The 25,910-nt window shown below is 34.8% G+C and overlaps 4 protein-coding genes across 4 annotated transcripts; 3 read left to right on the forward strand and 1 right to left on the reverse strand.

Moving 5' to 3' along the window:
* Positions 1–7,830: 7,830 nt before the first annotated feature.
* Positions 7,831–8,355, forward strand: C922_05047 (hypothetical protein; the record flags this gene model as incomplete). Its single annotated transcript, XM_008820620.1, has 2 exons — positions 7,831–8,033; positions 8,070–8,355. The coding sequence occupies 2 exons, from the start codon at positions 7,831–7,833 to the stop codon at positions 8,353–8,355; spliced, it is 489 nt and encodes a 162-aa protein (XP_008818842.1).
* Positions 8,356–8,439: 84 nt separating this feature from the next.
* C922_05048 (hypothetical protein) lies at positions 8,440–9,513 on the forward strand (the record flags this gene model as incomplete). Its single annotated transcript, XM_008820621.1, has 1 exon — positions 8,440–9,513. One exon carries the CDS (start codon positions 8,440–8,442, stop codon positions 9,511–9,513), a length of 1,074 nt encoding a protein of 357 aa, XP_008818843.1.
* Positions 9,514–9,627: 114 nt separating this feature from the next.
* On the forward strand, positions 9,628–11,608 carry C922_05049 (hypothetical protein; the record flags this gene model as incomplete). The annotated part of the gene is made up of 2 exons (XM_008820622.1): positions 9,628–9,916; positions 10,185–11,608. 2 exons carry the CDS (start codon positions 9,628–9,630, stop codon positions 11,606–11,608), a joined length of 1,713 nt encoding a protein of 570 aa, XP_008818844.1.
* A 5,462-nt stretch (positions 11,609–17,070) lies between these two features.
* Positions 17,071–18,388, reverse strand: C922_05050 (hypothetical protein; the record flags this gene model as incomplete). The annotated part of the gene is made up of 2 exons (XM_008820623.1): positions 17,071–17,520; positions 17,699–18,388. 2 exons carry the CDS (start codon positions 18,386–18,388, stop codon positions 17,071–17,073), a joined length of 1,140 nt encoding a protein of 379 aa, XP_008818845.1.
* Between the last annotated feature and the right edge of the window lie 7,522 nt (positions 18,389–25,910).

A 25,910-nucleotide genomic window follows, 5' to 3' on the forward strand; every position in this document is an offset into this window, starting at 1 on the left:
TGAACAAAATTGAAGAATATTGAAAAGAAGGTGGCTAATCCTTCTCGTATATGTAATTTTCTTCTAATAGAAAATTCTTCTTTCTGCCAAAAAAAAAGAAAAAAATAAACGAATTTTTTTATACATTTTTATGGAACTATAATTTATTCTGCGAAATTAATTATTTATTATTTTATTATTTTTTTTTTGCATCTATTTAGACCAATTTAAATGATCTATTTGCGTTGGAAACATTCTTCTATATATTTTTCCACAGAGACAACATATGTCACATTATTCCGAAGAAGTAGGATTCATTTTCTTCGCGGCGAGAAAGTTAGGCGATTATCATATATGTATGCAAGATTGTTTAGTTCAGTCTATTTTCATAGGGGCAGAAATTGCTGATCTATCTCCTGTAACAATTTACTACAGGTATATATACATCATGTTTAGAAGATGTGTGCAGAATTCTTGAATTCTAATTATTTTCTCTTTCTTTCTTAATTCTAAACTATAACATTTGTTAATTTTGAAGATAATACTTCTGCTATAATCTGTTAAGAAGGATGTTCTTAGGTGAAAGGAAAATATATAAAGTACATTCTATATAATTTAAGAAATACAGTTTTAGATAAAATTATTTTTTCTGAATATTATTTTACAGCATAAGAAATAGACAACAATGGGGTAAAAAAATTTGTAATAGTATTAATATACCGTAAGAAAAAGGAGAAAAAACACCAACGGGTTTTCTTTGTACGTTAACAAGTATATTACCTTTTTTTTCTTTTATTCTTTTCTATTTTCTTATTCCTCTTCTGTAAAAAAGGAAATAAATAATATATATATGTGCGCGGAATAGACTAATACTGTTACGGATGCCCATTTTTTAATTATTAAATTTGGCAGGAATTTCTCTTTTTTTTTAGAGTACATCTGTTCATTACGTTCTTTTTCTAGGCTAGAAAAAATCCGTCACCAATTAGGTCCGGTTAAGAAAGGAGGTATAGTCATTATGCCCCTTCTCCCGGTCACATTTTGTCCGTAACATTTTTTTCCTGTTAGAATTTTCTTGGTCCGGAAAGGAAAGTTATATGCAGAAACAAGAGAAGGAAGAATGTCTCTAAGATAAAAAGGGGGTGCTAATAATTTTTTTCGCATATGAAATGGCAATTTATCAAAATAACCGAATGGGGGGGTGCCCTATTGAGTTTTCTCTATTATTTTTCATTTTTGTTCCGTTGTATTAGTCTCTTCATTTGAATTAATTTTTTCAAGCAAAGAAAAAATTGGAAAGAAATTTTTACCTAAATTTAGAAGAGTCATTAGAACAATGTCGATTTTATACTTTCTGAGGTTGCATAGATGTATATTTTTTTTTCATCATCTGGTGCTACTCAACTGAAAGTTCCATTTTGCCAATAGGAGACCAAACGGATTACTGTTTCTGGGGAATACTCTAGTAAAATATTTTTTGGACATGTTGAATCAAGATATGGCATCAGAAACCGTGCCAAAAAATAGTTGGTTAGAAGCAAAATACTGTCGTCTTTTGAATACATGCAGTAGTAGTACATTCCCGTTTGCTGATATATGTAGGTTTTCCGTTTCGCGGCATGTGTACCTATGCAATGGATGAGGACGATTAATTTAAAGTCCATTCATGAGACTTCAGCAGCACGCTGTCTTCTCCTCAATCAGAAGAATATAATTCCCCTTTTTACCCATTTGCTCCGTTTTAAATTCCTTTGTGTGAATGTCCCATCTTGATTCTCCGCCTGAGTTTGCACTTATTAAGCACTGTTACTCGTCACGTTTTCGGTGTTCCTAAATGGGGAAAAGAGAAAAATTATAGGTTAAACGATATATAGCTAAACGTTTCGTGATCCCAAAAGATGAGGCTTCAAGATTTAAGATAGCTATATAATTCTTCGTACCGGGTTGGAACCCACTAAAAGGGGTAGTCCCATATTGTTTAATGGAACTGATCCCTTTTAGTAGAAGGGTAAGGAGCCTGTCACATAGGAGTGTAGTATCTACCTTTTTGTACACAATTGGTGTCTCGTTTACTTTACAGAAAAAATGGAATAACTCATTAGTCAAGAGGCGAGTAGTTCGTGCAAAGAAACCATCCACTTCCCTTATCCTATAATCTGGGATAATCTCTATTAGCACCTGTTGGGCTAAATATAGCAAAGATTAAAAAAGAGGGGGGAAGGTAATGGCAGGTTACCTATAATGGCTTCGTTCGTCTCCTTTGGACCTATCTATAGTAGGACAGAGCTTTAATGGGATTCCCCTGTTCCAATTGGGGTTAAAGAACTATCTGCGTGAACACCAACCTATGTGTGCTTGGTTATAAGAAAAAAGCCTTTATGTTCAGATGTCGACAGGGGATATACTTGCGCCATGATTAGTTGAATTTAGGATGACTAGACGGTTGTTCGTTTTGAAATGGTGCTACAATATGGAGTATGTACAATAGATACAACATTCACTGTCATATTTGTCGAAAAAATGGGGCGATACCTAGTTGAGAAGGTTATACCAAAAAGAAGAGAAAAAGAAGCAAAAAAAAAAAAACATATTTTTCTACGATATAATAATGAGGTGAAGGGGGAAATATCTCATACCCTCCGAAGAAACCCGGTTTAAGAGAAAATAATAACTAGCGAACATTATGGAATATTACATGTTCTAGTGTTCACGGATGAAAACGTTACTCTTGGTGGGAAGCTTCTCGATAGGTGGGTTTTTCTGAATATATTTTTTGAATTCGCTTCCGTACATTTTATGCTCCGTCCTATTGAGTAGGGATATCCCCCTTCGGTTAAGAGAGGTTTATAAGGGTAACTTGTGAGGAGATCGCTGATCCTTTTTTTTCAGATCATTTCTTCCTATTCATTATGATAACAATAGACTTCAGTTAAACCACTTATCATGTATGCATAGATATATAAAGGCAGAAAAGAAAATAAGCAGCGGATACACTCATGTTATGATAATACAATAGGTAGCATTACTAAACATGCTGTACAGACTGAAATTCTGTTAGATGGATAATGCTACTGCACGTTATGCCAATACGGACACAGACAATCTGCAAATTTTGTATGCCTAATAGAATCACGTGAAGAAAACATTAAATGAGAGGGACAACTAACCAAGGGTTTGGCAAAAAAAAAAAGAAGAAAGGGATTAACATATCCCCTTCAAATTGGACACTTCTTTTGGGGGATTACTTTTTCGAAGACGTGAACTTCCTAGGGAGAAAACATAACAGACGACACCGGTATATATAAGGAATTATGGTGGTTATACAGATGTAGGATACAATTCAATAACATAGGCTTCCGATATACAGTTTAGGAATCCTCAGGTGTTGCCACTTCTATGCATAGATGCTACCCGTTAGGTGTCTCCTATTGAGCACGTGTTGTACCTCCATATAGGGGGTTAAGGGTAATATCATGTAAATATATTTTTTATTTAAAAGATCACATTGTTGCAGTAGTACATCCGATGTGGGAGGCAGACGAGTGTCCTATTTACGAAGGTTTCCTATAAAATGAGAAAACCACACGATAACATTTTCTTTGCTGAAAAAATTTTTAGTCCTAAATTGTAAAAAATGGATAAACTAAACAAGCGATATTTATCAAAGTTTCATCCTAAATGGGGAGAATAAATGTTCAGACCATTTAAAATGCCTGATGGAGGATTGCATGTCAGTGTGATAGGTTTCATAACAACTGCGCAATATTTTCATACCTGTTTTTGATGTTCTGCTCTTTATAACTTTTTCAAAATAAATTTTTAGATTATTTCTTCTGCGCTGGATAGTAGACAAAGTTTCTGCATTCAATTTTTCCTTTACTGATTTGCAACCGCCAAGCAAATGATTCATATTTTGAAAATATTGCCTATGGTGCAGATACCAAGTTGTCTTTTTATTCGTTTCTCAAAAATTACGTCCCAATGCTTTGTCAGGAGTTAAATTACGTGATGTCGAAAACAAATATTTGCTTGTCACCCTTTCGCGCGGAGGTATTGTTCAAGGGACTCGCCTGTATCATAACCTCGGTTGTATCTTTGTTTTAAACATATGTGAGTAATTTCAGTGACGGGGGGGTAAAATGTGTACATTTACATTATGACAGATGCGAAAGGGTATTGTACGACAAGAAGGAGCATAAAGGGAAGGAGTCCCCAAAGGACAATTCCCCCTTTTTTTTTTTTTTTTTTTTTTTCAAATATGAGAGAACTACCTCAGAGCACAAGTAAGGCATGCCCATGTTGCTAAAACTACGCATTATTATCATTCTATCAAATACTATGCCGGTGTTGGTTCATTTTACTGATTCGTACAAAACTGCAGGCGTAAGTAATATATTTCTCATATTTCCCTTTACTATTAACACTTAACAAGTTGCAGGGGATCGTTTAGATTGTAAGTGAATTTTCCAAAAAATGACCATGTATAAATTGAATTTGTAGTTTTGAGAGAGGCTACACTAGTGCGAGGTACTACAATAGGGATGCCTACTTCGTACATTAGAACTGGTTAATGTGAACTCTCTAGTGGGGAGTGTAGGAGTTATTCCATAAATTAGTAACCCTCAGTTGTAAATTAACTGAATATGGATTACACGTTTCAGAGGTTTGAATAAAGGTCCCCGCGCTTCGATTCACTTTGCTTAATTCGCAGTATAGCTATATTTAGCTATGCTTTATTCTTCGCAGCAACGCATGATTTCCTTTTTAGGGACTGTAACAAAAGGGTTCAATAATGGAAAAATAGACTTATTCATTTTCGTCAACACGGAAAGATATGCTCAGATGTACGTATCCTTCGAGGTTTCAGGAAATTAATGCCCCACCTTTCTCACAACTCGGTATTAAACATTTGATTATGCTTGCAACAGAGGAATCCGAAGTGGCGCCATAAAAATGCGTTTGAGCAAAAAGAGACATATCGAAAATTTAGAAGATAAGGATGAGGGGTGAATAAACAGAATGTTGCGAAAAGGAATATGCATTCTTAGATGGGTGAAGTGCTATATCTATAGCAATCATGTGAGTAAGATGATTTTGAACAACCCCATTTTCTTGCTAATTAGTATCCCGATTTATTTGTAAATAAATATGCATTAAGTTTATTTTGCCTATGTCTTCTGTAAGTTAATTTACGCGTTACATTTCACGTCATATCACCGAACAATTTGTGCTACCTATTTGACATCTGAATTGTATTTCCCGTTCTATTTCATTGATTTATTAAATGCTTACTTCTTAGGCTGAGATAAATCCTGAGCTCTAAAGCCTAAACCATAAACCTCAGCCCTAGACCTAAACTCTCAACGGTGAACCGAAACGATGTGCTGCGTCGAAAACCGTTTTGTCATTAAATGATTGAAAAGAAAAAAAATTCAACATTTAGCGGATTTTTCTTTGTATAACAAAACAAAAGCGTACATAACCTACATACAATAGTAATCTTCACGAAATAGGGAGCTCATTTTTCGCGTCCTTCTTAAAAATAAATAGTGAGTTCTTATTAAAAACAATCTTCTGTATAGACTAATTAAACGACTGCAAAGTAGTATCTTACACTATAGAAATGTTCAGAGTAATTAATCATATAGATATAGAATATCGTTATATGTACACTTTTTTTACATCATGAGAGTAAGGTATATTTTTTCTTTTTTTTTTTTTTTTTTTATCTTGGGGAGAATTATTAGTATATACTAATACAGTAAAAGTTTTTTTTCTTTTTCTGTTCATGAAAAATTGAGAAATCTTATATTACTATGTTGAATACGGTTTCCTACGTTTCTACTGTTTTTTTACTTACAGTGCAAGGCACCTATGAGAATATAGAATGATGTATTTTTTTCTAATAATAAAAGGGATCCCTACAAAATTTCTGCAATAGGTAATTTCATGATGGGCAAAGTTTTAAAGAAAGCGTAGTTTTTCAGGAATGCGTTAAATAACGAATTCACTCATTATTTATGCTGGTTATAAAATCACAACGAACATGTTGTTTAGTTCTTTTTATCCAAATAATATTAGGAAGAAACATGTTTTTATAATTACGAAAATATGTGCCTTGTCCATTAGGAAGTCGTATTTCTTTTCATTCACGTTATCCTTTCTCTTTTAATTAGTTACGTGCTTTTTCACATGTATGAATGTGACTAACAATATTTTTTCACTTCGTGCATTTGGGTAAAGCATAAAAGGAGAAAAGGAAAACTCAAACCATAGAATATAAAATAACAAGATTGAGTGGTGAGAACGGATTTTTGTAGGTTCAAATATCTCGCCATCTTGATCCCACTTTCTGCTACAATGATTGTGATTCAAGATGAAATAAAGGGGAGGGACTTTTTTATGTAAATTACACAGCATATATATATATATGCGTATAGTAACGACGATCGCGGATGAGTAGATACATAATTAATTCTATACCCAAAATTTCTCCTGCATTTTTTAATTATATTTTAAACAAAATTTTATAAATGCATATAAAGGAATTTTTATATTTTTATTGCAATATTTTTGTAGCATTAGTCATAGTGAAACTTATATTATTAATGCCATTTAATCCTTATAATTTTTTTCCATTCTATACTATTTGTTGCAGAAGTGATAAAAATATCACTCATTAGGACGCGATGATTGTATTTCAGAAATTTGACTTTTTGAAGATATTATTTTATTGAGTATAAAAATTAAAATGTAATATATTACCAATTATTCATCGAAATGTTTATTATTCTGTTTTTTTTTCTTGAGCAATTTCTTAGTTTCAGTTGATTACAAGATATAGCAGTTTCTGTATTTATTATAAATTAAGTGAAAGAAAGAACTAGTAGTAAAGGAGAATTTTTATAATTTTCATGAAATATTCGAAAATTATTCTTTCTAGGAAGAAATTCATGAATGAATAATATGGACTCCTATAATAAAATTTTAAAGTATTAATTTCTGAAATTATGTCCAAATATGTCTTCATAAAATATTTGTGTTTAAGAGTATTCCATTATTTGTAGTACATGAGATTTAGTACTACTAAAATTAAAATTTGAATGTATGTATGCTAATATTGCAAAAAAATGATGTAACACACATATACATATGTATATATATGATCATGGAAATATACAATGTTAGTGATAGAATAATACGTAACCATATTAATAAATATATAAGTAAATATAGTTTCTTCATAAACCATGAAGACTAAAAAAGAAACCTTATAAGAAAGTAAAAGTAATATGTTCCCTAGGTTAATAAAGAGTTTTGTATTCATCCTCATAAGATATATTTTTGTTTTGTTTCCACTATGTAATCCTGCATAAGAATTAAAAGATATATTAAAAATGCGCATGTTATATAAACATATAATTATGTGCACATAGACATTGTACATATATACTGTCTATCTGACACGCACATTTTACGAATTTACATATTTCTACGTGTTGAAACCACTTTTTCTAGAGTATCTGTGCTAATCACCATGAGAAGAAACAAGAGCAAGGTGTAATCCTGGACTCAGCTTATAGAACAATTGCGCAGCAGAAAATTAACACCAAAAAAAAGCCACGTTTATCGAAGCAAATTGAAGAATCACAGAAGTTAAAAGAATGTTCTTTCCGTAATAATGATAATACAAATAAATTAACCTTGAGTGATATACAAGATGTACTGTTTGGAGATGACGTGAGTAGGCAGCGCATCATAAATGTGTTAAAGGAGATGGTATTACAAAATCCTAAGGTAATAGAAAGTAAATAGAACAGATTGGAAAATGCTATAACAACCAGTAGACTAATGACCGAATCGACTTGGAAAGCAGTGAAGGATGCTTTGTTAGAAAAAGGGTCAAAGGAAGTAGGAAATGGACAAAGGAAAGTACAAAACAATCCAAAGGAAACAGAAATCGCATTGAAGTCATTGAAGGATAGTGTATTAAACAATCCTTTTGTAAAGGAAATGATGTTGAACCAATTGGAAGATATTTCACTGGGCAGCGAGTTGGAAAATGAATAAATATTAAAAGTGTTAAGCAGAAACCTGCTAGCCAATACCTTATCTGGGTTGACCATACTAAGAGAGTTAGAAAATATTATAGTACGAAATGAACTGGCCAATGAGTCCGAATTAGAAGATTTAAAAAATATTTTACTGGGCGATCAACCCATATCGAACAAACAATTGGATGAGTTGTGTATGTTTCTGTCTGATCTATTGAGTGATGATTCTAATTTAGACGGTAAGATGTTAATAAGTAAAGCGCACTATTTGAATAAAATTCCAATAAAGAATAAATCCATTTTTCTAAAAAACAATGATTAGATGCCAAGAATTGAGACACACAAAAACAACGTATCTGAAAATAGAAGGGGTTCAAGTAAGAAAGATGATGCAATAGCGGTTACCATGGAATCAATACAAAGAGATGATACTACAGATGAAGTTGATGTTAAGGAGATATCTGCAGGAGATCAGCAAATTGATGCTATAAATAAAGCAGGTGTAAATTTCGAATGTTCTTCATTCAAATTATACGAATCTATAAGGAGAGATGCAGAAGCTCGTAAAACTGAAGTACCAAAAAAAGCTGATTCCGCGAAGGTAGTTGAATTATCTCGAAATAGTGGTATATATATGTCGTACGAATCTGTAGAAAGGGAAAAAGCTATCAAAGGGGAAGAATTACAATTAAACGAATTTGAAGAAACAGTTAATGTAACAGAAAAAGGCGAATGGACACACGAGGAACATTCACCAAAGAAAGATGTCGTAGCACCTAAAAATAGTTTATTCGGAATAGATGAATCTATGAAGAATGATGAAGAGGGAACTACCATAGGTGCTACATTACCAAAAGTTAAATGTACTAAGAAAATCAATATAACGGAAAATAACGAATCTTTGGAAATATTAGATTTCATGAAAAAAAATGAAACTGCCACCGAAAGGGAAGTACTACAGGGAGTTCCCTGGGCAGCGAAACAGGGTGTAATGAATACAGTGAACCCGACAGAAAAAAGTGATTCTTTGAAAAGAATTGACGCAAATTCTAAGGAAAAATTATCACCAAATGATAGGTCTTTGAGCTCAGTTGAAATAAATACTAGGAAGAAATCATTGAAAAAAGGTGATTTCTTGAGTTCCGTTGATGCAGTTAGTAAGGAGAAGTTCAACGAAAAACATGATTCTTTCAGTTCACGTCCTATAGACACCAGAAAGAGAGTATGGAAAACAGTTAATACTACAGTACCAGGAGATGTAATTACTAAAAAGGAAGAACTGGAAACGGACGATTCTGTTAGTATCACTTATTCGGTCCCTAAAAAGGGAGTATTCCGAAAGGATAGCTCGCCAAGTGAGGTTAGTACAACAACTAATGAAAAATCCTCGAGGAAGGATGATTCTTCTAGCGTAGAGGATGATAGAAGTTCAGATTATTCAACACGAAGACGGGATGTAAGTTCCGGTGAGGAATCGTAGACGGCATATTCTTCTTCAACGGGAGATGATGCATATAGAGAATATGATTCATCGGAAGTAGATAGCTTACTGGAAGGAGTTTACATGGAAACAGAAGGAAATTTTCATAACAAAATGAAGTCTGTAAGGGGAAGTTTACTATACTCGCACAAAAGTGGTGAACCCAATGTTGATTTCTTAGATGATATAAGAAAAAGCATGGAAACGAAAAAAGAAGATAACTCAGAGAAATATATTTACATAACAAGCGAAAACAATATGCATAAAAGATTAAAGCAAGGAAAGAGAACTTATACACCAAGAGGAAACTCCGGACAGCCAACGTATGATTATGCGTATGATGCAAGAAGAGATAAATGTTCTCATGAGGATTTATCTAGAGGAGGAGTTTATATAACAACAGGTAATAAAATGTATAGACGAATGCGATCTGTAAAGCAACGTTATATATGGAAAAAGGAACAAGTTAGAAGGAGATATGGATTCTGTAGGTCCTGTTAGAGGTAGGGGGAATTTATCGGGAGAAGCGTACGTATTAAGTGATTTTACAGAAACAGGGGATGATAATTTTCAGGAAAACTCTCCTTATATGAAGGACGGTGAAACGTTATGAAAAGATGCCCTGCGTAAGAAGCAAGACACGCTTTATCAGCGGACATTGCACATCAAAGATGGCTTTACTGACCAAATTGGCAGATCGGCCCAGGAGAAATTGGAAGTAGAAGATAGTTCTGTGAAGACAGCTGACAGAATGGACACACAGAAATTGTTTGCAAAGGATATATCTAGAAATTTAATTGATTTGCTGAGTAGGGAAGAATTGATGAAAAATGAGCATCTAATGAACAAAATGTATTTAACGTGCACTAAGAGTTTATATAGAAAGATGCAGTACCTATATGAATGCGGTTTATTGGGCAGCCATAGGTTGGAATCAAAACCTGAAAATGACAATGGTGTGTATATAACAGAGGAAAATAGCTTATTTAAAAGGATTAATAACCTAAATAACGATGGGTTTACACCCATTGAACCTAAGTCAACGATAGTTGATGAATATGCGAATAAGTTATATTTAACGTGTCAGAATAGTTTATTTAAAGAAATTCATAGTGATAAAAAGAGCGGTTTACAACATGTGAAGGAAGTGTTGAAAGAAAAAAGAGAAATCCAAAAGGCAGAGGAATTTGCAAAGGAAAAAATATTGCCAAAGGAAAAAAAATGCACCTTATATATATACATGGATGATAAGATGAAGAATAAAGATCTAGAATCGAAAGAAAAAGATTGGGTTCTATATAGACACATTAAGGATGGCGAAATAAAGGTTGAATTATTAGAGGATTTACAGACAATGAATGAAGTTGATATGGCAGCCGTTGATTCGGTATATGAAGAGACAGAAGAAACCCTTATGAAAAATGTCATGGAACCACGGAAAAAAAACACAAAATCGGATAGAAGACAGAAAGAAGAACCTCTTATCAAAAGTGTCAAGGAACTACCAAAAAAAATGACCAAACGGAATATAAGAGAAACTATAAAAAAAGTGGCCAAATATGGTATTCCAGGGGCATTGGCAGTAATCGCCTTACCATTCCTAGTGATGAAATATGTTGAGTTAGCTCGAATAAGTCTTATAATAGATACTCAATTAGCAGGATTTTCAACTGGTCTAGGTACAGCAATAGAGAATGTACACAGTGTGCCGGTATCAACTGGAAATTGTGCAGTTGAAGCGATAGGTAATATTATGACAATCTTTTTAGGGGGCTGGGGCAGCATCATGTCATCCGTAAGGTCGAGTGTAACTTGTGCAGCGAATGTTGCAAAAGAAGCTACAGAAGTTATAAGTACCGCAGTAGTTGATGGCACCGCTGCGGGTACTGCAGCCGGAGTATCACACATAATGATTCAGTTTGTATTGGAGCTATCTTTTATCCTTGCTGTTGTCATGATTATTGAGGTTCTTTTCCAAATATTTCTGTATCTGGATAATAGGGGGCACCTGGATTTTATTGATAAATACAAAAGACGTTTCAAATGCTTCAAGGTTGAAAGAAAATACAGAATGCGTAAGGGAATATACTTATAGGGAAGTTATGCCCGAGAAGTGTGTTCATGTGTGCAGTGCTTTTTATGAAATCATGGGGCATCGCGTGAAATTGTTTGCCTCACGGATAGTAATTTGTTTTCACATTAATTTATTTATTCGTTTTTTTATTTATTATTTATAATGTATAAAATTAATTAATTCTTTTTTGATTTTTACGTATTTTGTATAACCCATATATGTTTTATACATTGTTTTCATTTTAGAAGCTTCAAAGTGTTGCGTCGGATTTTTCCGTGTGCCGAATCGCTTCTAGTAGACACAAATTGGCCTACTCAACTGATTTGTACATATGGGAATATTTTCGTATATAATGCATGTTCTTACATGCGCATTGGTTAATGGACAATTCACAATGTTTATTTAAACTTTTCCCTTTTATCACAGTTAATAAATAAGTTGGCAAATAAATATACATATGGTATATATTTGTTTGAGTATGTATTTATTGGATACTCCATTTTCTTTTTGTGTTAATTGATGTCCCACGTTATTTCATCAAATAGTGACTTCATCAATTCGATATCTACAAAAATGAACACTTTCATATGTTCTTCTATGCCATGCTATGATATTTTTAATATTTTACTGAAGCCTTTTATATGCATATTTTTTATACTGCTAATACCTCCATTAAACGGGAATACCAATTTCTACTATTATGTAAACCTCAATGAAGCAGAATTGATAAACGCTTTATACCTTCAGTGGCCCCTTTCTCGGTCAGGACGCTTACCCAGTGAAAATTTCAAGAATGTTCTTAGGATTGCACTAAGCGCGCAGTTCTGAAATGGCTAACAGGAAAATCAATTTGTCTTCATTCTCACTTGTTTGGTACAATAGTTTTTACACCTTCATTGTTCCACGAGCCTTTCCCATTTGGCGCTGTCACTGGAATATTTTTTCCTCTAATTGATGTATCACACCTATCACATGAGAAAAAATCAGGCAGGGGTAAAATAAGACCTATCGATTACGTGAATATGTACCTTTCGTTTCCTGGGTCTTATGCAAAACAGAATTTAGTTCCACACATTCATCCTTGCATTGTACTACACATCTACGACCTATTGATGATTCAATCAACACGGATTCGTGCATAACGTAACGTGTACCATAAATTGCTAACGTGACAAGCTTTAGGATGGTAGGGAAGGCGTGTATGTACAATGGAGAAGGGGGTTAAATAGTAGCCACCAGTGAGGCTGCCTTCTGGTGAAGCGATTCAGCTTAATTAAACACAGCCAAGTTAGAGATATTGAGAGAAATGCGTAAAGTGTTTTATTAGAATGAATAGTTCTTCCGCATATTTGGCACTTTCCACCATATGTCGAAATTGCGCACCAGAGGGCCGTGTAAAGGTTGTATGGCAGTAGACATATATGCGTATAAGTGAACAAAGAAAGAATTAGATATACCTCTCTTACTAGTTAGTGAGCACATGCTTTAATTTATATACTTTCTCGCATTTGGAAGATGGTTACCTATGGATTATTATGAAAAGTGAAGCTCATAAGTTGAGATATGTAGATCTATTTTGCTCTTAACTGAAGAGAAATGAGTAGCTCTTTTCTAAGGGAACATTTTAAAAAGCGGTAACAATACATTTCACAGAGCACTATTTAGAAGGATATTTATTTGCCCATTTTGGAGTGTAATAAAATAACTGCATTGAGCACACGAAAAGTAAAGCTACTTGGAGAAATGCAGTTCAATATTGTCATACCGTAGAAAATGCAACACTTGATCTTCACCGTTTTTTCGAATAAAATGACTATTTATCGTGGGTAATCTTTCATAGAAAATAAATAAATGAGAAATATCAGTGTATGTTCTAAAATTGGGATAATATTTATTTGAATAATTTCTATAACGTGTGCGTAGGATAAAAGGGCAAATGCATTTTTTATCGTATAAAGTGTGTTTTTATAGTATGCATAAATTCTTGCTCGATCATCATTGCATGTATGAAATTATTTCGTCACGGAAAATAAAATTTTGAGGTTCTCTTTTATATACCTCCTTACACATAAGAGCACGATATTCTTTTTTTCTTCTATGTACGTGTACTATTAATACATGAGTTACAATGTACGCATTTGTCGCGCGGTGAAAGTTGTGTTAGTGGAAGAAACAAACTGTTTCGTTTCGTAATTTTTAGTGGTAAGATATAAGTGGGATATTTTCTGTACCTTAACAGATAAGAAATTTTGAAAATATACCACTGAATAAAAAAAAGAGCTGCGTACTTTTTCCCGTATTCTGTAAAATGAGATACAGCTGCTTACTATTTATTTGCAGTTTACAATAGGGCGCAATTTTTCTTACACTGATTTTATAGGAATAAGGTACACAATCTAAGTAAAATGTGTCAAGAGATATATATATAGCTATTATTAATAACGAAAAGTGAAGGCAAATGATGAATTTTTGGGATAGGTAATATTTACTGAGAATAAGTGAAACGCATTGATTCTTAACCTAAGCGAAATGAAATTTCCATGTAAATCACTTGAACCCGCAAAACAAGTTATTATGTGAACTTCTGTATACAGCGTCGCTATTAAAGGTGTTCGCTTATCACAAAATAATTCCTTATTCGTGTGAGACGAATAGAATTATTTCTAATTATTCTTAAGGATATTATTTTGAGGAGATACTTTAATATTAAACATCTTCCTGTCAGTTATATTAGAAATGAATAGCAGGCAGCTATATTTATCGTACCTTAGTGAAGTAATGGATTATTACGAAATTATAAGTAGTTCACGAAATTATAATAGAAAAAATTTTGAGGAATATACTTCTCGTTATGATATAGCATATAGAAAATTAAATCATCTGTTACTTTTTTCTGCTTAATTCTTATAATTAGAAGGGATTTATTTTTTTTATACACAATGATTTAAAAACACAACAGATGTAAAACATACAAAATGATGAATTCATAGAAAGATAAATTACATAATCCACTTTACTGATGAATGCCTAAATAAAATATAGATTTCCCCTGAGAACAGCGATTGGAACTTAAATGATAGGCCTTAGGAGCACCATAGGAATTATAACGCACCGCTCGACGGGAAGTTAAGACAACGCCTTGTAAACGTCTGAAAATAAAGTAATAATCCTCTTTAGCATAGAAAAAAAGAAAGCATAGAATTTAAATAGGTCCCGAACAAACCATTAGAGGAGGCTTATAAAGTTGCGAATAGAGAAAAAAACATTGTTACACAAGCAAGTGAAAACACATAATGGCTGCGTCTATTCTTGCGTAAAAACACATTCTACCCTTCCGCCATTTTTTCACATCTTCAAATGCTTTGCTCCTGAGAACAGCATGATATAAATATAAAACGAACCTGTTTAGGCATATTTTTATAAAAAAGAATATAGCAATATTAATGAGGGTAAAGGGGGTTTATACATCGGCATATACATCTATATATCTATGCATATACATGAGCATACACATCTATAAACATTTAAATACACCTGTATATACATCTAGATATGCATCTAGATATACATCTACATATACGTCCATATACATGTTAAGACGAAGGATGGGAATAATCCAACATCATAAACTGGTATATGTAGCACATAATGAAGGAAGTTTTGTAATCCTGCATTAGTTTGACGAAGTGTTGGAAATAACCACATGAATAAGGATGGATCATAGATACACAGATGACACAGGATACAGGTGCACAGTTGGTGTGTTAAGCTTGTGGGAAGAAAGTGGGCGGGGGAAGCGAACATCAAGATTCTTCGCACGCTCCCGCTCCTTTTTCTAGGTAAGTTTAAAAAGATTCATACATACCGTTTCTGAAATTTTACCCAATAAAATATTATTAGTACATGATAGGATACGCTGTATGATCTTTTGCCCTCTTGTGTTCTCCCCCGATTTCTCAATCACACACTTTCGCTTCAGAAATGTGCAAAAAAAGGGAAAAAGCAAATTCTTTTTCTTTTTTTCCCCCATTAATTTGTTTATACAACAAAAATGACGTCGCAATAAATCCTTACTATCGGATGTGGTCGTTTTTTATTTTGTTTCCTCTTCCTATAACTTCCACGTGTGTTAGTACTATTTTCTTATAGCGTGTAAAATAAGCTTCTTTAAATTCGTGCGACGGAATTTCATTTCAAGAAGTAGTACCGTCCAAGGGCGCAAAGGCATACATACCTATATATAGATAGACATATATATATATAAAATGCCTGCATCTCCTGAAGAAATTTTCTTTTCCCCTCCCAGAACTGTTCAATAGTCCATATACTGTATCGTATGGCGACAAGATAACTCCTTGCTCATGCTCATCAGCGGAAGCTGATGGTATCGTACTATATATGCATATCACTCACTTCTATGGTGATTTCCTCTGTAAATTTACTCATGATGGTGTAACAACTACTCACCACCTTCTTATATCGTCTTTCCATTTGGTGAAAGACCTTACGATGGGGGAAAAAAAAACATGCACATGTATCGTTCTTTCGGCTGAGGAGATCTGTATTCAACAATATTTAGCAATTTGCGCCACCTCTTAGAATTACACAAGATGTTGCTTGTAAAAACGGGGGTAAATGTACAGAAAGGTACATATGACACTCAGGAATAGGATTATTTTCTTCTTTGCTGACACTGTTGTAGTTGATTTCTGCCAAAAATTCACTAACGGGGAGGTTGGCAACATGGAGTGAATGAACAGAACGATTGGTAATTCCCCTTTACGGGAACATTTTGTCACCCGAAGACTGGCTTGTTCTGGCAAGTTACAATTCTTCCATTCTCAGGCACTTTTAACCGTACTTCCCATAAAGGATCGGACGCCAGTCAGTTTAAAAACGACTCTCTGGAATAAAACAACCCTTCACCCTTTCCTTTTCATTTGTGTGACCTCCTTGGAACGGATCTAGTCGACATCCTTACTTTTCTTCACGTAACAGCGTAAGCGAAGTGAATCCTCGTTTCTGCTTATCCTCTCTTTTCCGTTCTTTTCTTCTGTCTTACATTCAAATAGCAAATGTGCTGCGTTTTTCTCTAGCTTTTTCCTAGTACCTCTATACATGCAAACTAGAAAGATACTCTCTTTGTAAGGTAACATATGGAAGAAGTGTTCTCATGGTCTTTCTTTTCTTTTTTTTTTCATTCTCCCTTGGTGACATATAAAATACAGCCTCCTCATGGCCCCTGTTATTATACACCTAATTATATGACTAATACATTTATATACGTGGTTTGTACTTATAATGCAAAGCATAAGGCCGTTAGTATTCCAGACCTTTGTGTTGCGACATACGGTCGATTATCTATTCTCTGTACCACTGTACCTATTAAGAAGCCGCCTCCTCAAACGCCTATTCATATGCCTCCTCGCGCGCCTCATGGGAACAAGCCTCCCTTATTCTTCCCATCTAATCGTCAGACACAGCTAACGCCTGGCTGATCGGTAAGTAATAGTAAAACTGCCATCTGTGGACGTCGAGCCGTCATCATCCGAACTATAATAAAACCTACTTCTGGAATCAGACATGCTACTCCCATCAAACGTGCTGGTTTCATCAAACCTAGTATTCCCATCGGATTCATTACTCTCCCCGAAGCTACTAATACTCCCATCAGACGTACTATAATAAAAGGTACTACCTTCATTAGACATGCTACTTCCATCAGGAGCACTATAATAAAACGTACTACCTTCATTAGACATACTACTTCCATCAGACGTACTACTTTCACCAAACCTACTATTGTCACTATACGTACTACCATCACCATAGTAGCCCATACTATTCGGGTAGTAAATTTCGGCTTGTATGTCTCTCCATTTTCTTCTGACGTGGGCCCTTCGAGGGTGGATCCTATCTCCAATAGGGGTGAACTGCAGGTAGGGAAAAAAGAAATACATACATATATAGATACATCTGTATATATGTGTAGGTACATACACACAACACAAATAGACACACATACATACACGCAGGCACATATCCGGATACCCCCTATAGACATGGCACAGACCAAACGGTGGCGTCGCATAATCCATCGCCTCGCGTTACCTTAACCAGAATATGCATCATCAGGATCATCAAAAGCATGGAAAAAATTAGAAAAACGATACTTCCAAAGGGGGTAAGCCGACGACTGTTATATTTGAATATGTTAAAGAATGGAGTGTAGTACAAGTCTTCGCCTAGGTTACATCGGACTCGAGCTGCGTCTGGGTGCTGCTCTAGGGATGACATTTTATTGTGCTTATATCCTCGTCCTTCTAGATCCTTATAAAGAACCGTTTCATATTTGTCCAAAAATTCTTCTAATTGATAACATACAGTATTGGAACTAGAATCTGAAGAGTTTCTATCTAAGCCGGTTTTAACTTTAAAGGTTTTCCCTCGACAATGTTTTTCCTTTAATTCTCGAAATATATCAAGACACTCATTAACAAATTCACAAGCATGTTTATATTGTGGATTTCCGTGGTGTTTCAATTGTTCCAGAATATCTCCAGAACTTTCTCTAAAACAGTATAATTTCGATAGTTTTGTTAATTCATTCTTATCACGTAAAAGGTCATTTAAAGTATTATTTATAGGAGAAAGAGCTTGACATATTCTTTCATTCTTCTTCTCCCGAGATCCCTTCAAAAAACAATTACTTAAAAACCCATAGGAACCCTCCTTTTGGTAATACCAGTCCAAAGCTTCCTTCCAAATTCCATTTTCACAGTTTTCACAAGCATTTGACATTAATTCCTTGGTATGAATCTAGAAATGCAAAATAAATAACTTTTAAAAAGAATGTTCCTTTTCTTTTTGTTCAAAATGTACTGATACTTGATCTATACAGCTACATTAATAAAATATTTTTATAAGTTCTCACTTTTTTACAAAGGATGACTATATTCAGGCCATATAGTCAAAAACATATACTATGGGATAGAAACAAATAATACATATATTGTATCTAAAGGTAGCTAAATGAATATATTACCAATTTAACGACAACGCTTTATTTCTGTGTATGAGTATTTCAAAATCAACAGAATAATCAAAATTGAAAATGATAAAATACTTCTTCTAACCTTTTAATGGGAGTATCAAATTTTGTTTTGCGAGAAATCGTTAAGAAAAAATTACCAAGTCTTAATTATTATTATTATTATAATGTACGATAGTATCTATGGAGAAGTTCAGAAAAACATGAAGAAATTTCCATCGTCAGTTGTTCTTCAAAAATGTTAACATAATAAAAATAAAATATTTCTTAAATTTCTAATCTGTGTGATGTAGAATTTCGGATTTAATCCACTTGGCTAAATAATGAAACTCCTTTGTGTCACTATAATATTTTTGAGTAAGAAATTGTTAATTACCGCAAGGAAAGAAAAGAATAAATTAAAATATAATACAATAAAGAAAAATATAATAAAATAAAGTATAATGAAGTAAAATAGGAAATGACAGAATTGCAGTTAAAACTCGAAATAGTTATGGATCTACAAATGATGTATATCATAAGATGATAAATTTTATTTTTTCCTTCCCGATAAGCACTTAGAATATTATACATCTTCTCTTCGTATATCTTTCATTTTACTAAAGTTGATACCTTGGAAATTATCAGAAATTGTAAATAGATGTGATAACATATGAATACAATTACTACCTAAAATGGAATAATTTCTCTTCTAATTAAATTATTTTAGCTGCTGAAAGAAATATATATAAATATTCGAAAATTTCCAATTATGGTAGAAATTTTCTCTTTTAATGATTCTAATAATATGTTATCCCACCCCCCTTTGGAACATACTAAAACATTTCATTTTGCTAATCATAACAGAGCATAGCATGGCATTAAAAACATAGTATAATAACGAAATGAAAAAATAAGTTTCATTTTTCTTCGCAAAAAAAATGGTCATATATAAATCGTTTTCTTCAGATGTAAACATTCTAAGGATAAATCAAATGACGTCTTGTTTTCTGAATTTCTTTTTTCACGCAGAGTGGTAATTATAAATCCAATAGTGCAGTGTTAATTTGGTTAATTATTATCACCACTGTTTGTCACCTCAACTGCCAAATTGATAATAACCTATTAAAAAGGAGTTAACCTATGCCCAACACAATAAGAGAAGCATAAACAGACCGAAATCAGTGAAAAGAGTCAAAAAAGGACAGGACAGAATAAAGTGGGGGAATTAGCAATAACCCAAAATGTACGAAATGAAAGGAAATAATTCCCGCTCCGTTTCCTAAGAGGTACAGAAGGAAGGAAATAACTTCTAACGTTTCCGAACTTTTGCATTTTTCGCATAGGAATGAGCTACCAATATGCCTGACATATAATACTGCATATGCCGCATAGAGGGTAACCTTTTTCAAGACGAATTTACTTGCCTTCTGTTGCATATCGACATTTTTAATATATGCACATAATCTACTCGCCTAGAAGCAAACCACGGTACTCATAATTATTCCCCTTTCGTTTTATAAAAGATTTGGATGTAGAAGAATTGGACCATGCTAAAAGGAGTTTTTCTAGAATTTCCCTGAGCCATTTTTAACAAAGGCCCGATTCTATCCCTCCATATTTCCTCCTAAGGTTAAGTATATGTAGAAAAAGTGCTTTTGTTTTGCTCCCCCTCCATACGGTTGCGAATATTTCGATACAATACTCCTGGGTTTGGCATGCCTCCGCTTATTCCTATCCATATAGATATAAAAATATACATATATATAAATATATGTATGTATGTGCAAGTTGTTTCCTACTTGGGGGTATTCGTGCATGCAGGTTTCTGTAGCCCTACGTGCCGTAAGGACCCGACCATCGCCGTCCAAAACTGGGGCCGTGTTGCATGGCGGAAACTGAGATAGCAGGGTTCCCCAAAAGGACTTAAAATAATTAAAGAAAGCATACGTTCTATATATATAGTATATTTCCTTGCATATACGCGCGCCCCCCATGTCGCAAGGAATCCTCTTGCAAGGCTGCAAGAACACTCTTAATATTTAACCTCCTACAAGGTTATTTCAGTGTGATAACTCTTTCGTCACTTAAAGAAAGATTTGTTTGGGTGGTGCATGTACATAGAGACGAGCCAGAACGCCCCACTCTGCATTTTTCGGTTTCTCCTCCTCCCTCATCACATTTAAGCTCACCAAGAGGGGAAGTAACCTCACATTTGTACGAAACGGACTTGCGAATAATAACATAAGAAGAAAAGGGGCTTCAAAGGAGGACAAAGATGTCCTAATGCGAATACTTTTAAGAAGATTCCTATAAACCTCCTGTCGATATCACTTTTCAGTAATAAAAAAAATATTAATTCTTTATATAATCGGAGAAATACAGCCGTTGAAGTATCCGTTTAGTCCACTCTGCCCTGTTCCAAATGTTGAGTGAGGCACAAACAGAAGAAGAAGAAAATACCCGAGATAGTACAGTTGACTTGTTTGTGCTTATTGAAGTAGACATGCGTAGTAGATAAACCTGAGCCATGATCATCCGACTCAGTGATGTAGAGACCTATATGGAATGTTGGAGCAATCCTTCTCTAGTTCTGATGTTTGCGGCCGCATCAGAGAATGACGAGGAGGGTTGACATTCTATGCCCTGTTATCAATTCACCAGGATTCAGTGAAATGTAGAGTTGCGCTGTTTGTAGAGAAATATTTATAAACAGGAATTCTGCATATCAGCAACAGCCTGGCCCCGTGAAAGGTAAACTTATGAGACTAAGGAAAACGTACGATTAGACATACGTTCTGGCCTAATTATTACACCCCCTTTTCCTATTCTTGCTTAAGCAGCCTATTATCTTTAGAGTGATAATCTTTCGTACAATATTCTATACTTTTGCTGCGGGCTCATAGTTTCTCTTGGATATTCCTGGCGTGTTCGGGAGGGGAGGAAGGACAGATACATGTCGAGATGGAGAAAAAATCAAAATGCATCTCTGCCATAAGTGCCGTTACAAAGACCTGGAAAGGACACATTCTATGATCAATAGTGACACCGCTAAAGGGGGGACCATGAAACAAATTTGTCGGTAAAGAAGCCAATGTAAGACTTCGCACTAAATGAAGAGGCAAAATGGAGATCCTACGAGTTTAGAGAGAAAGGAAGAGTGCCATCTCCTCAAGGTGAGCACCGAAGATGATGGTCCTCTTAGCTAAAACGAGCGCGCGAGATGTCTCGCACAAGTTAAAATCTTCTGTTATTAAACATATCCTAAGATCGAAATATGGCAAGCCCCATTTGCCCCCATTATCATGCTCACATCAAAAGTTAGAACAAAGTGCGGTGTCCCGTTTTAATAGGATTGCAAGTCTGTTCCTCCTATCATGTCAAATGGGCTACCTCTAATTCGACCGAATGGAGTCTCCGTCGCCCTTATTTGTAACTATGTTTATGTGATAGGAATATATAGAACAAGATGACTTCGCAAGAAAGGAGAGGAATATGCTATCATTTGCCAAACATAATTATTAATTACTTTAATGAATGTTTTTTTTTTCTTTTGGTCCATTTGGTCATTACACATTACCGTCCATATTCATTGTAGCTATACCACCTTTATGGGTCTAATTTCAGCAGAACGCATGGTATAGTTTTTTTCATTGCAAGCTTTTTTTAACGTCCCCATTTTTCTTTTCCATTTTTTTCCGAACACCCTGGTGGATATATGACGGTTACGTAAAGATTACGGAACCGAAAGGTTGCCATGACAAACGTTTTTTTTTTTTTTTTTTTTACATTTTTTTCTTTTTTTCGCGCCTCTCTTTTTCTTTATTTATAGTTCCATTCCAACTGCTATTTCTATTCCTATTTCGATTTCTATTCCCCATTTTTATTTCCCAGGTTTATTTTTCATTTCTACTTCCATTCTTACCTGCCTGTCTCTTTTCTTTTATCGTGAGAAAACGATTCCCGCGCCATTCTCTGCTTTTTTACAGTTTGATATCTTGCAATCTCAACTAATGAAGGAGGGAATTTACCTATATTCTTATTAAAAGTTAAGAGAAAGAATGTAAAGATCTATATCGATGTAGAAGAAAAATTCCAAGAAAAAAAAAGGAAAGAAAAAAAGCAGTCGAAATTCATTAAATAATTTACAAAAAAATTCTGTCCACGTCTGTGTTCCTTTATTCAGCTCCAGATTTTTTAGCGAAACAGTTCATAAAGAATATTTTTTCCCCGCACAACACGAAATAAAAATAACGTAAAAAAAAGTAGAATAAAATAAAACAAAGTATAATAAAAAAAAATAAAATAGAATAAAACAGAATAATGTAGAATAAAAAAAAATAAGGTAAATTGAAATAACTTAATAACTAGATAAATAAACTAAGATGAATATATCAAAACGTTCTATTATAACTCTGGCGGCTCCACCCCCTGTTGAAACCTAGCATTACACGGATAAAAATGTGAGTCCCAAAAGATCTAACAAATGAGACATGTCACTATGCAGGCGAATGAGTTTCCGCATTGGAACATATTCCGCTCGTTTTCTACAATTATTCATCTCTGTAAACATGGAATCGCTTTCATTCCGTTCATTTAGTTAATTCCGCGCATTTCGTTTATTCTCGCCATTTCATTCATTTTGTTCATTTCGTTCATTCCCCCAATTTCCTTCATTCGATTCTTTCCTTTCGTCACCCCATCGCGGCCGGCCTTGGCCTTTGACATGGCCACTTCCCAGCCAGCAGAATGCTAAGATCAGCGTTAGATTTCTTGGGGAAACCCATATACCAACCCCTGACTGAACAAATTCCGATAGACTTAGCAGGAGGTAAGCTCTTCACCCATGTGAAAAATTGGTATGATGAATACAACATAGAAGAGGGCTGTGCCGACGTCAAACTTGGCAGCATCAGAAAAAATATGAACTTATTTGCTAACGAATATAAAGAATTCACCACGGATAATTTTAAAGGCATCAAGAATAAAAAAGAGTTTAAAGGAATATTTTACTCCTTCGGTGAAGGAGAGGACTACGATAACCATGATGGGATGTATCACAAGAAGGACAGTGACCATGAGAGTCGTGACGATGAGAATGAGAACGATGAGAGTGAAGACGATGAGGATGAGGACGATGAGAGTGAAGACGATGAGGATGAGGAAGATGAAAACCATGAGGATGAAGACAATCCGGATGAAGACGACAACTGTTATCAGAGAAGGAATTACTACCCTTCTCGAGCACGCACCAATGAGAACCGGCAGGAACTTGCCTATTACGACCACGAGAAGAAGGCTCAATTTTCTTACGACGGAGACGAATCGGAAAAGATATTTACAAAAACAACAAAGAAACGTGTAAAGGGAAACTTCAGAGATACAATCACACAGCCAACCGACACTGATAGCGACGAAGAAGGGATGTGCTTGGGACCATCCGCTAAAAAATCTCAAGGACAACAACATTACCAAAATCGTAGAATGTCAAGGGTCCCCCAGGGAAGGAAGTCATCTGGAGAGACACGGAGTGATTTTGACGAGACAAGCGAGTCATCCAGTTTGATAGACAACTTTTTCGAAGACATCGACAAAAGAATTAAGAAGCAAACACTTCGCTCCCTTCTTCCTCAAACAAAAGGCGATAGTAAATCTTCTAAGAAGAAGGAATCCTCATGTGACAGATTAGGAATCGCTACTTCCATATTAAAGTTTTTCACACCACTTTTGGCAATGCTTATATACGGGAAAGTAGTAATGGCCGTAGGTTCTTCGATGGCTTTTCTGTGTTTTCTCATTTCGTCCAGTATCATAATCATTTCCCTTGGACGTAAGTTACGCAAAGTTAACAAGTCGATTAAAAACAAATATAGAGATGAAGATAGGAACAGAGCTAGAGAACGCGCCAGGAGGCCACTCCAAAATGGTGCCTAAGTGAGCCGATCCATAATAAAGGATGGTGTCCTTGTGATGCGAACTCAGCAGAATGATGGTATCCCTAGGATGAGACCAATACAAGGGAGACAAGGGTATTAATGGGCCGCAAAACCTAATGATGGAAGAATATACAGAACGTTTCATGAACAATGTGTGTAAAAAAATTTCTCCAATGAGAAGTCGCTATATGCACACTACAGTATTTTGGGGGAGAAATTTACAGAGACTTTCCCCCACACGTCATAGGACTGCCATATTTTTTTGTCATAAATGGTTAATAAATCCCGGAAGCATAGTGTTTCCCATGACTTAATCGTATTATCGATATTCTCTTGTCATGAAGAAATTAGAAAATAAATAAAGGCATGCATGCATGGAGTTTCTTTTTTTGTATTCGTGTTTATATATATATATTATAACCATAAGCTGCACTTTTTCGCTTTCATGGATCGCCTTCCCATATTAGTTCCCAACTCGTGATTTTTCTCTCTTTTTTTTTCTGTCTGTCTGCATAGAATTTTTGCCATCCTTACCTAGACAATTGTTCCCCGGGGGGCTTCATTTTAGTTTTCCACTCTTTTCGTTTTAGCTACCTATTTACACAAAAGTCCTTTCATGAACAACAAGATTTCATAATTTGTTTTATGGGAGAAGCCACAACAAGAACAACAGTTTGTGTAATTTAGGAACCAATTATTATTTTAACGACAGGGACAAGTGTTTTTCTTTTCTTTTTAGAGTGATGATCCTCGGGGTTGTGGCACTTGTGATAGTCCCCTTTTCTCCTGGTGTGTTAGAATGAATCCCCCCTGGTATTTCTCTCTACAGCAGCGGATACTTCGCCACTGGAGACACAGGTGTGGTAATCATTAAGGCCCACATTAGTTCGCATTATGTCGCTTATTTCACTGAATGACGGACTCTCCTGCAGCAATAATAATTATTTATGCTCATAGCTGTCTATTTCTGCGAGTCGTAACAAACGCGTGAGGCAGAAACAAGCCTCCAACAGGTTTCTCCTGACTGCCCCATTCAGTCACAAAAGACTCATTGTAAACAAAATCCCCCCGATGGCACTACCGGTGTTTCGGCTTCCGTCTTGCACACTTGCCAGTTTCAATTACCGAAGCACTGCAACGAGGCTTTCAATCTTCACTTCACCTTAATGCCTGTAGAGGGCTAAGATTGGAAGGGCCAAACATGATAGGATTTTCCCGAAATAGAAGGAAAAAAAAAATGGAGACTGTCCATGATAGTAAAGTTCCATCGAGACGGTCGCTGGTCCTGCTCTGCAGTAACACCTCTGAATAATACATATATTTAATACCTTCTTTTAAATCTTCCAGATTTAAATTA

This window comes from Plasmodium inui (assembly GCF_000524495.1).
Source record: "Plasmodium inui San Antonio 1 unplaced genomic scaffold supercont1.35, whole genome shotgun sequence".
Classification (NCBI taxonomy): Eukaryota; Apicomplexa; class Aconoidasida; order Haemosporida; family Plasmodiidae; genus Plasmodium; species Plasmodium inui.